Raw genomic sequence first — 11,921 nt, forward strand, 5'->3', positions numbered from 1 at the left:
TTTTGCCCTCTCTCACTCGCCTCTCTCCTCCCTTAGTTCTACTAGGCATACCAATCAAAACTGATGAACTTAGCGCAAAGCATCATTTATTGGTTCAATATGTGTATATATTTTGGATGAAATATCGAAAACAAGACCCAAAGTGTGTGTTCAGATTTTATTTTTTTTAGGAAACTAAGTAACCTGTGTTTCGTAGCTAAGTACAAAAATATTTATATATAATTTAGATAAATAGTATGAAAAGATGAAGTATGTTGAATGATGTGGAAGACACAACGTAGCAAGTAGAACATATATTAGTTAATTAGTCATCATAACTATAGTTTTAGTTAATTACTATTCGCAATCAACATTCAGTGATAATTACGTGACTGGAGTGTTGGATTTGTATAATTCAAAATTTGTAATATAATTTCGTATAACTTTTGTATAATATAATTTTGTATAATTGTTTAAAGTTCAGATGTTTATGTTTGTATAAATTCGTTATTTCGAATTTATACAAAAATAACTCAATTATACGAACGTACCCGTGAATTATACAAACTTACCCGCGAATTACAAACCCGAGAATTATACAAACCCACGAATTATACAACGAGACAGCTTAAATCGTAGTTATAACCCAAAAATATGCAAACTATAGCTACGAAGTATAGTTAAATTTATTATAGTGGCTATTTACAAAAATTCAAAAAATTATTTTTACTCATAGTTAAGAATTCTGTTTTCTTAAAAAAAAATTATTTCAAAATATTTGATCAATTGAACCTGAAAAAATTGAAATTATATGGTGTCGAACAAACCTTTTTATAAAAGAAACAAGGGAAAATCCAAATAGCTGTGAAGAAGTTGTAGAGAGAGCTACTTTCATGGAAGTACACGTAATCCGAATTTCCTCTGCATTTCCATTCGCTTCCATAGCCAAACACAGCCTTAATCCCTCCAAATCCAACTTCGCCATTTCTCTTTCTTCTCTCAATTTTTCTGATAGTCCCAAATTTTCATTCAAAGTGGAATCCCAGAAGAGAAACGACGTCGTTTTTGACGACGCCGCATACGAGGCCGAACGTCACAGACTCGACGCCGAGGCTCGAAAATCCATGGCTGAAACCTCTGAAATGGAGACCCAAAACCAACAAGACCCGAAAGCTTGGAAATGGGTTATTAGAAAACGGGTTTGGGACTTGATGGAAGCCAAAAATATAGCCCAATTTCCAAGACCCGTTCACCATCGGATACCCAATTTTGTTGGAGCTTCACTTGCTGCTGATAAGGTTCAAAGATTACATCTTTATTATTATGTGTTAAGTAAAATAAAGAAAAGTTCATTTAATTATTTTTCTGGGATTTTTTGTTATTGTTGTTATGTTCAGTTGAGTGAACTGGAGGAGTTTAAAGTGGCCAAATGTGTGAAGGTGAATCCAGATACACCACAANATCTCACGATTCCATATCGTGATATGGTATCGCATGGCCAAACGCCTACTAAGACAACAAATTGCAACAGCGTGAGTATGAAATAGGAGGTCGATAAGTGAAAGTTCTTACTGTTTAAAATGATAGTATAATGTTTCCTCTTTGTCCTATAATATGACATGACTTGCTCATTTCTCGACCCTATTGTTTTGCAGGAGGGAAGCAGCTATTGACACCACAGCCTCGTCTTAGGACAGGTTTTTTCTCTGTACTTGAAGATAGTATGTTATCTGCTGGTACCATTAAGGAGGCCTGCACTTCTGCTGGAGTTGCTAAGTATGGAAGACCAATTGGATTGGAGGAGAAAATAAAGGTGGACTTGATTGTTCTTGGATCAGTTGCTGTTAACCCAATGACGGGTGCTAGACTCGGCAAGGGAGAGGTAAGCATGTGTGTCAATCTTTGCCTCTCTACTTTTTTATACTGCAAGAAGTAAGCTCTGGAATTGGGTTATGCGTGATCAAAAGAAATGAGTGTAAATGCCCTCCATGTAGGCATGGTGACAGATATGTTACTTGAGTAGACTGTTCCCGTCATATATGATGCAGCTAAATTTTATCCATTTTTGTATGATCTGGTACTTTTCCCTTGCAATATAATGTCTGATCTTAACTCTTTGTGCTGATGGCTCTGGTTTTGTATTCTATAGAATTTTACATTGAATATTATTGTCTTTAATCTTATATATCATGCGCCACTGAAACAATTGTATCCACAGGAAGGCTCATATTACTATTAAAAATCTTCTAAAAGAAGCATTATCTAAGTAGTGTCACTGATGAATTTACTAGTTTCAAATTTTAGGATCTCCATTTATTTTTGGATCAACCTTTACTACGTTTCTTGTCTTTTTTCCCAGTAGTTATTTGACAAACTTGTTTTGTTGATTTACATGTTTGCTTCTGTTGTGTACGAGAGTGTTTCAAGTTTTCCCTTTTAATCTGGCTGGTGATGTCTTTAAAAGCTAAAGTTCAGATGATTGTGTTGGGGTGGATTGATGAATTTTATGCACGTTCTGTCGTAAATTGTGTGAAAAGTTTCAAGGTGTCTAATAAAATAAATTATGATTATCTTGATTTCATTTACTTGTTCCCATTATGTTACTTTGGTATGCTGCGGACCAAGTGTTATTTGGAAATTTATCTTGAATTCACTGCTCATTGTGTGTAGGGATTTGCTGAACTTGAATATGGCATGCTAAGATACATGGGGGCCATAGATGACTCAACACCAGTTGTCACATCTGGTACGTTCCTTTAAAGTCACCCCTCTTCATCAAATTTAAGCTTTCACACTCTTAAAATGTAAATCTTGCTTGTTGGTTGATCCAAACCAAGCTTTTCTTTTCCCTGTTACTGTGGACGGAAAAAGAACTAATTTGCTAGTCAAAACTATGGAAGGATTGTTTCAACAATTCTCACATTTGCTAAATTGATCTTCATTCTCTATGGATGGCTTCCTCAGTGCATGACGAGCAGCTGGTAGATGACATTCCTATTGACAAACTATTGATCCATGATGTGCCGGTTGACATAATATGCACTCCAACTCGGGTCATATTTACAAACACTTCCATCCCAAAGCCTCAAGGTTAGTGTACTCCATATGTATAATCACCATCATCAGTTCCTAAAGTCTCTTCTTGTATGCGTGTGTCCTTGTCCGTTCTTTTTTCTGTTTTTGTTTCTCGTCTTTGCAACTTTTCACTTTCACTTGATCAGCTGGTAACTTGAAACTAAGAGACTAAGAGGATCCTTCAGAGTAGCTCACTTAATCAGTGATCCAGTTGGCTAACCTTTCTTATGATCCATCCGTTGCAGGGATATATTGGGAGAAGCTCTCTCCTGAAAAGCTTAGTCAAATTCGAATACTCAGACAGCTGAAAAGTAAAATTGAACAAGAGACTGGACAAAAGCTTCCAACTGGTCCTTCTGAGAAACTACCACCAACTGCCCAGCGCGGACACTGATATATTTAGCTTCAAATATATGAAGTTTGAGTAAATTATTATGTTGCCTTGTGTAGTAAGCATACAGCAAACTGTAAAGTCATCTAGTAGCTAATATTGACATACGTTCAATGGTGATGTAAAAGAAGGTTTATGTAAAGACAAACTTTTATTTTCATATACCAAACCAATTATTAAGGCAAGGGGAAAAGATGAAAAAAATTTAGCGCTAGAAGAAGGGGTTGAACCTTCGACCTTGTGGTTAACAGCCACACGCTCTAACCAACTGAGCTATTCCAGCTGTTTGCAGTTTGTGATTAATTAGAAGTTTTGTCAATTCTATTTTTTTACTATTCAATAATTTCACGTAGTTAGATGACAACCAGATAAACTGCACTACTTATTGGAACATCCATAGCTCATAACCCATAGGTACATTTTTGGTTTTAATCCGAGTGTTTGGTATCTGCATTGAAACTCGATTAAATTTATTTGAGGCAACACTCCTAACGTGATCTTTTCCAATCTCAGAAACTGGAGACCTCTAGTTAAAAGAGCAAAAAGACCCGAGTCATCCCATCAAAACTTATATTAGTATAACCAATAGAGGTATACATTACACAAACACAAAAAAACTTTCTTTAGGTGAAACATCTCTCACTATAATTTAATTATTTTTAAATAAGGGAAGAACAGTCTTCCATTTATCCAACGATAAGAAACCACACCATGTCTGTAAAAAAAAAACAACAAAATTGGATGACTGAATTGACCGCTTCTTTATAAATACAAAAACTAGAACTCATAAGTTACAATGATATATACGGACCACAATGAATTGTTTAATTAGAGTAAACCAATAACAGCCAAACAATGCCTCCCTACCTATTTGTTTCAAACAAACAGTATCTCCTCCTCCTAATTCTAAAGAATAAACATACAACAAAGTCACTAATAACTTCAGTTCAGATATGCTGAACCATCGATCAAACACAGAAGACGACGAAAATAATGTGAGACTTCACTCAAAAGTGAAACTGTGGTAGCTTAGTGCAAGCAAATCATAAGCACGGGAGAAGAGGATTCTGTTTACTTTAACATTCTGTTTAGAGGGATCCGGTCGTTCTGTCTTGTGATCTTTTCTATAGGAGAAATCACCTGTGGCATTGACATTCCCACAGAGACAATGATCTCTGAAAACAAAGGAAGAAAAGTGTGTTACAACTTACAATTCAGGATTCTATCAAGTGCAACGAAGCAAGAAAATAGAAACTTCATGTTGTAGTAAAACACGAGTATAATGTATGCTGTTATAAGTGAAGAGATTGATTCATATTTCTGAGCCAACAAGGATTTTAGCTGGATTACAACGTATGCAGCAGCAAAATGTTAAACAAGTTTGCATTCTTATATGGATTTCTGTTTTGGTTCTCTACTGTTCTCATATCATTCATGCGGTGAATGGATTGGTTTGGAGAATCTAAACACAATATCTTATGTGGTGTCAAATAACCGATAAGCTCGTCCAACCGACGACCAACACATGGACAAAGCAATAGACAATGTAAAGAACTTCGGTCAAGATAATTCTTGTTGTAGGGCCTGCAAAGAAAAGGGACCTGAGGTACCTGAGGTAACTTACTCTCAAAACTCAAAAGCTAGCTCATCAGGTGAGTATTGCCCAACCATACAAGGAGACAACCTCATTCTCTCAACCATCGTGGGACAGTCAATCGAGAGAATGTTATCCACAAGACAAGGCATCTCAATAAAGAAACCCTCTTTATATTCCAAACAGATAATTTTACTTTAAAAAATCGCAACCAACAAATTTCAGCAAGTAGATTGAAATGGAAAATAAAACTAGCAACTCCCTCCGTCCCAGTTTATGTGATGGTGTAAGACTGGACATAGAGTTTAAGAAAGAAAGGAAGACTTTTGAAACTTATGATTTAAAACAAGTTATAGATATTTGTGTGGCTATAAATCATCTCATTAAGTGTAAAATGGGGAGTTTATAGTAACATTGTTACCAAGTTAGAAAGACGTCATTCTTTTTGGACTGACCGTAAAGGGAAGGGTCACCTAAAGGGAGTAAAATATAGGAACCAGGCTTGACTGGACACAATTGGTCAATTTGATTGGTGAAATACAAAAATTGCGGAAAAGAGGGTAAACACTGCTCAAAATGACTAAACATCTCAATTGACAACAAAAATAGAAACAATGATATTGATGCCAAGTAAGTGGAACATCTGAACTGCAAAACGTAAATATTCATGATAACAATCACTGAATTGCAATTAGAAAAATACCTATGCCTTCTCGCACGGACAAATTTGGCCTGATGATATCATTGGAATTAACCAAAAATACATCCCCTATATACAAATGATTTGTAGGGACAAAAATGCTGCACAACTCTTCATCCCCGTCATCTCTCTGCAACAAATCAATAGCTTAAGAACATCCTTGAATGATCAGAAAAACAAGAAAAGCAGGGACACTAGAGAGAAGTAAGTAAGAAGGATTACAAAAGTAGGACTATGGTAGAGTATCTCCAAGATAAATCCAAATCTAGTCTCCTTTGCTTTCTTTCTCCCCCAGAGAAATGGAATGCTGGGGAGGGAGTGGGTAAGTAGAAATTGTAGTCAAATTGTCTTAATTCAACATATATGATCTATATGTATCTTACACGGTAAGAAATACATTTGAAATCAGTAGGACAATTGACATTCATATGAATCTCTAGCTTAAAGTCCAGACTTTTGTCCCCCATAGCAATTGAAATCAAATCAATGTGATAAGAGCTTCGTCCTTGTAATTCTTAAATGCAATGCACTCCACTATGTTAGTAAAACTGGAGGAAATGCAAAGGGGAATGGAACCTAATTGAAATAATTCCTTTAAACACTCTTTATCATACAACTTATGTTGGTTGGCACGTTGGGAACTGAAGTAAACAAGATATACTTCCTCTTTCTTTGACCAACTGGAAAGGATTGATATAAGCATCCCCTCCCCTTCTTCTCTGTCTTTGAGTTCATAAACCTATGATGGAAAGACCCATACACAGTTCCTATCCTTCGTACCAATCCAACATAATGAACCGTAACAGACATTATCAAATAATTTTAAGTCGAACTATAACTTTGTTGTAGTACGCATCTTGTTTTCCCCTTTTTGTAGTGAAAACATTTAAATGGACAATGATAAACAGTCAAACTCAAACGGGACTAATGACATTTGAAGAACAACTATCAATTCTTTTACTAGAAAAACATGGAAGAGTATATAAAGCTAAATACGAGTGTGTGTAACGCTTAGCAAAAAAATAGAACTAAAAGAAAATTGAAACAAAAAATGAAACAATAAGTAAAGGAAAACAAGAAGCTACACATGACAGCACAAGTCTTCCATGAACTCCAGACACCCTGCAATATTTGTATTGCCCCCCATAACGCACTCAGCTAATTTCCCCGTCCCCCAGAACAAAACACAGAACGGGGAGGACCCACATTTTCCCTCCAGATTACCATCTCTATATGAAAAATTGATGATGTTACTTGTATTAACTTTATATAGAACATATCCGGTATTTAATTTTGCTACAAATATTCCAACAACAGGTATTGCACATACTATAAGGTTCAAAAGTGTCAGAAATGGACATGGAACCTAAAAAGGGAAGTTTTTGTGCAACATAGGACTAACGTTTTTTTTTTTGAAACTGGTAACTTTAACATAGGACTAACGTTTTACAAAACAATAGGTTGAGATTATTTAAGTAAAAATAGATACATTTAGCATAGTATGATGGAGGTTATTTTAATATAGGATACTATGATGGAACTACCTGGAGAACAACTGAAGATGTTATGAAACCAATCGCATATTCACCAATTCGGGGATGACGAATTATAGCAACTTCCTTGAAAGCATTGGTATTCTGGTCTGTAGTAAAAAACACAGGCAAAGAAATCAAATAAGTCCTATTAACCCAGAGCAAGATACAGACATCTATTAGAACTACATCAATCCAGCAGAATTTCATCTTCACTTGTCACACATATAGCCGGATATGGGTAACTTAAGAACTTAGACACCAATCAAATCAAGCTGCATAAATTGTTGCAAGATAAATCAGAAGTCCAAATAAAACCCCATTATCAAAAAGTCCAAAATAAAACCCATGAATAATATGTCCCTAAGAATAGGCTTTGTGATTTGATCCTGATGTGCTTCCATATTCTAATGCATTAAACAATAGTGATGTCCTAAGGTGATTCCATTGTTATTGCAAACATCAATATAAAATGAAAGAACAAACAGCCATGTGCTTCAAACATATTTATGCTTCTATCATTGCCAGTTAAAGTAGCTCACTTGGAATAGTTGATTGAAACAAAATACTCTATCTATGTCTTGATCTTTTTTTTTTTTTTTTTTATAACCGAGAAATCCGTCTGTGACCCGCCCTTTGGACCAATCACAACCTTCTAAACTCGGTGGATAATGGGCCCGCCCCTCTACCCTTCTCCACTTAAATACTGGGCTTCGCTTTGCATGGTGTGGGGCTTGAACTTGCGACCTAAGCCACACATCCTCCACCTTTTGCCACTTGAGATAGGCCTTGGGGTCAATCTATGTCTTGATCTTAAAAGGTAAATCAGATTAAAAAATGAATCTCAGCTGTTACTTAAGTATACCACCAGTAAAGAATCTTTTCCCCAATCATAGCTAATATGGAAAAAACAATCAATGAACCGAAAACACTACCATTCTTTCATATAAGCATTTTGCCCGAAGGAAGCATTCTGTCATGATGATTGAAAAGGGATTTCAAAGATTATTTTATCAAAGCTAAATCTGCACTCGACATATCTGTATCTCATTAATACTCCATCATTAAAAAATTAAAAGTTGCAACCAAACAACAATGATTACCTGGTGAAATAGCAGAACTAATTTGCTTTGATGCAGAGTATAAATGCTTCACAAAGGGCATTCTCTTTATAAACCACTCCCCTAACCAGAAAACTGTTGAACCCAGCCATGATGAAGCAAAAATGCCGACAAAGAATATGAAGGTTATCGATGTGACAAATCCAAGGCCTGTAAGTACAAGGGAAGCACTTATAAATTTACCAGCTACACAGGCTTTTATTGAAGACACAGCTCATGATGATGCTAATAATTTTACCAGAAATATCACAACTACCAACATGATCAATGCATCAAAGATTACTACAGCAAGCAAAATGGGAAATAAAATCCTGCAATGCCAAAAGTAACTTACCAAATATGTCAATACCAAGTCTTTCATATATGGGGCTGAAGAAACCATCAACAAATTGAATAAACCACCATGTGATGAAAAATGTAACAGCCACAGGAAAGAGGACCACACTGTGAATAGGCAATATCCACCAAAAGTTAGTATGTAGAGATTCACATAAGATAAAGGCATCCAATGAATGGAGATACTGATAGAAAGTAAGGACGGAGGATCATGCATGGCACTTCTCGGTCCTGTCTCCAAGGGACATGACACTGAGAAAGCAAGAGTATCCCACAAGCCAATAAAAGTACATTTTCTTTTCTTATGTAGTTGATAAGGAAAAATCAAAGACTAGGGATTTTGATAAGCTCCCCACCATCCAGTCATGAACTTCTTTGACACCCAACTTTGAAGAACAGCATAGCAAGCCTGATGAAATAAATGTCAGAATTAGTACGATCAATATGTAGATATGGAAATTGAGTTTTTGCACAGTGGAAGAAATAGGAAGGAACAAACATGGTATTTGTTCACAAAACCTCAGATGTTAGTGAATTAATATTTACAGGTACATTTCCAGCAAGAACTATTACTTTTAGAATTCTAAATCACAATTCTTCAACACTTCTCTTTGTGATGCCAAGTCAATTTCCTTGCTTAACACAGCTCTCTCAGTTATCATTTGCTAGAAGATCTAAACAAAGAATATCTCAGTAATTGCGTGTCGTTGTCAAACCAATTAGTTCAACTCTCTCTTGTGATACCTTATCCAATGAAAAAAAAGGAACAAAAATTACCTTTTCCATGAAAAATGATCAGTAATTTTAGTTATGAAGAGCTGGCATGAAATTGAAACAAAAATACTTTTGGTCAAACTTTGAAGATCTATGAAGTCACAAAATATAATACTAGAGATTTTGTTGAGTAAGCCACACTAGCCCGTCAATTTGGGATCCAAATTCGAGATGTTCCTTGGAATGGAATAAGCTCTATCGAACTAGTGTTCTTTCCATTGACAGGAAATTAGTTGATTACAGTACCAAAGAACTTTTTTTTTTCTTCATAAGACTGATTTTATTAACTGAGCAGCAACAACAAGATAATGCTGGAGGAGTTACAGCCAAAAGAGGGAGGCCATTAGAAGTCATGTATTGAGCTACAGATATCAATAATGACACCACTATCATTTGATTAAAGTACCAGCAATTTTGACAGTCAAAAACTTGTTAACTTTGAAATTTCCAAGCAATATCCTCCTACTAACTTTGATTTACTGGGTCCTGGATTCATTGGTTTAGTAATTTTGTGTGGATGAACTTTCAAAATCAATCAACTATGCCTCAATCCCAAATCAACCTGAGTTAGCTATATAAGTCCTCTATATCCTTTCCTCTCTAGTGAAGTTCATTTTGTTGATAACTAACTAAAGAGTTCTCTATTCTCACACAGCCACTCTTATCTTTGCAGGTATAATCAGTTTAATTCCAACTAACTGGTTGCTTAGCTTCCACTATACTCTGTTCTTCGCTAAATTGCTTGATCCAAGACTTGGACAATTGAGAAAAACTTCCTTCAATCTGATTTTTGGTCTACCAGGTCCACTGAGATTGGACTTTTGATATTCCCCCAAATTTAGAAAGTCATTCGACAGCTACAAGTCCAAGAAAATAGCTCAAAGAATCTGTAACAAAACCAAGGGTGCGGTGCGTACAGTACATGTTTTCAAATTTTTCCGTGTTCGATTGGTCAAACTTATTGAAAAAACATTTTCTATAAGAAAACAAGTTCCTTAAAAAATGAGGAAAATGACTTCCCTGGTGAAAGTAGGAAAAACAGGTTCCACAAGTGGCATTTCACATTGATTATGTCCTCCTCCCACCTCCTATTCACCCCCACACTTGTAGCTCCCATCCCCGCCACTCCACACCCCTACCCCCTATACCTCTCATACTATTTGTATCAATAACATACAAATAATTTAGGATAATATTTCTTACTTACGTACCACACAAAACGATAAGTAAGAACCCACTTATTTTCCCATAAAACATTTTCCTTCGTACCAAACATACAACAATTCTGAATTTTCATCATTGATATATCTATAGCTTAGTCGTTAAAACCCATAATTTAGTTCTCATGATTTCAACTCTCAGCTTAAATCATATAAAATAGCTTCTTTTTCTCCCACTGCCTTTTAAGTTAGTGAACATCCTCTATCCTACACCACTAGACACCCCGCCAGCCATAGTTCACTAACATAATAAGAAAATAACCATACCACTCCAAACTTTACTACGATTTTATTTAGCTTAACCAAATGAAAAAGGCAGCCAAAAATATTGAGATTCATATTATTATTTTTTAAATGATCGCATTTCACCTAGTAAATCTCAGTCAGATACATTTCAAAAATTCCTTTCAAGTGGCCTTCAAATAACATTACATTAAATGTACGTATTTTCCTCATTTATCACTAAGAATTTCCATGGCAACCACGCGAGATTTGAGAGTCGATCAATATTAACCTTTTATTCAAATCGACCTACAATATAGTACTGTTTAGAGCAAGTCCGATCTGTTACTGGTGAAATTATACTGTACGTCACAGGTATAACTTTATACAAATTAGAGTATTTTATTTTATTTATTTATTTGGGAGGAGGAACGAACCTTGCGAGTAGAGGAATTTGGGGAAGAAGGAGGAGATTTGACGAAATCTTCGGGATCTTCATGGAGGCTTTCGTTTCGAAGCGGCGAACTTGACGTTGACTCTTTCTTATCGTCCGCCATTTTCAAAAGTAAAAAAAAAAAAAAAGAGAATGAGAGATTTTTTCTCAAATATTGGGGTTTGTTGCAAATTTATTGCTTTTACAGGGTGGTGCCGGGGATACTTAGGGCCCGTTTGGCCAATCATGATATGGTATCATGATATGAAATCATGAGATGAAATTGAAGGTTTGTTTGGACATGCTATATGAAATTTTTGTGTTGTATAAAACTATTAAAATAGCCCCAATTGTTCATTCAATCTTATCAAATAAACAAAAATTATAAAATCGCATAATAAATTATTACAAAGTTATTTTTTCTTCAGTTAAATAATTGTTTCATCTAACTTTAATTTAATTTAAAAAAATTGAACATAAATTGTACTTGATATGTTCATATCTCTCAACTACTCTTACAAATAACCTATAAAGTAGAAAAAAA

At 35.3% G+C, this 11,921-nt stretch overlaps 2 protein-coding genes and 1 non-coding gene across 3 annotated transcripts; 1 reads left to right on the forward strand and 2 right to left on the reverse strand.

Moving 5' to 3' along the window:
* The first annotated feature begins 778 nt into the window (after positions 1–778).
* Positions 779–3,556, forward strand: LOC125850750 (5-formyltetrahydrofolate cyclo-ligase-like protein COG0212). Its single transcript, XM_049530599.1, has 6 exons — positions 779–1,277; positions 1,377–1,476; positions 1,635–1,861; positions 2,650–2,725; positions 2,944–3,069; positions 3,300–3,556. Exons 1-6 carry the CDS (start codon positions 873–875, stop codon positions 3,446–3,448), a joined length of 1,083 nt encoding a protein of 360 aa, XP_049386556.1. The 5' UTR covers positions 779–872; the 3' UTR covers positions 3,449–3,556.
* A 98-nt stretch (positions 3,557–3,654) lies between these two features.
* Positions 3,655–3,728, reverse strand: TRNAN-GUU (transfer RNA asparagine (anticodon GUU)). The gene has a single exon. It is a non-coding gene; the product is annotated as a tRNA-Asn (tRNA).
* A 439-nt stretch (positions 3,729–4,167) lies between these two features.
* Positions 4,168–11,544, reverse strand: LOC125850749 (protein LIKE COV 2-like). The gene is made up of 7 exons (XM_049530598.1): positions 11,382–11,544; positions 9,085–9,137; positions 8,727–8,836; positions 8,375–8,542; positions 7,284–7,381; positions 5,743–5,869; positions 4,168–4,620 (listed from the first exon to the last, which is right to left on the reverse strand). The coding sequence occupies exons 1-7, from the start codon at positions 11,499–11,501 to the stop codon at positions 4,517–4,519; spliced, it is 780 nt and encodes a 259-aa protein (XP_049386555.1). The 5' UTR covers positions 11,502–11,544; the 3' UTR covers positions 4,168–4,516.
* Between the last annotated feature and the right edge of the window lie 377 nt (positions 11,545–11,921).

Source organism: Solanum stenotomum, unplaced genomic scaffold, assembly GCF_019186545.1.
Source record: "Solanum stenotomum isolate F172 unplaced genomic scaffold, ASM1918654v1 scaffold19035, whole genome shotgun sequence".
In the NCBI taxonomy this organism is placed as follows: Eukaryota; Viridiplantae; Streptophyta; class Magnoliopsida; order Solanales; family Solanaceae; genus Solanum; species Solanum stenotomum.

Bases quoted from the DNA above. Each gene is read 5' to 3' on its own strand.
- LOC125850749 (XM_049530598.1), bottom strand. From the start codon at position 11,501: ATGGCGGACGATAAGAAAGAGTCAACGTCAAGTTCGCCGCTTCGAAAC. The intron at 8,543-8,726 runs GTAAGTTACTTT...TTGTACTTACAG, and splicing joins ACTTGGTATTGACATATTTG to GCCTTGGATTTGTCACATCG. The intron at 7,382-8,374 runs GTAATCATTGTT...TTTTTACTACAG, and splicing joins TAGTTCTGCTATTTCACCAG to ACCAGAATACCAATGCTTTC.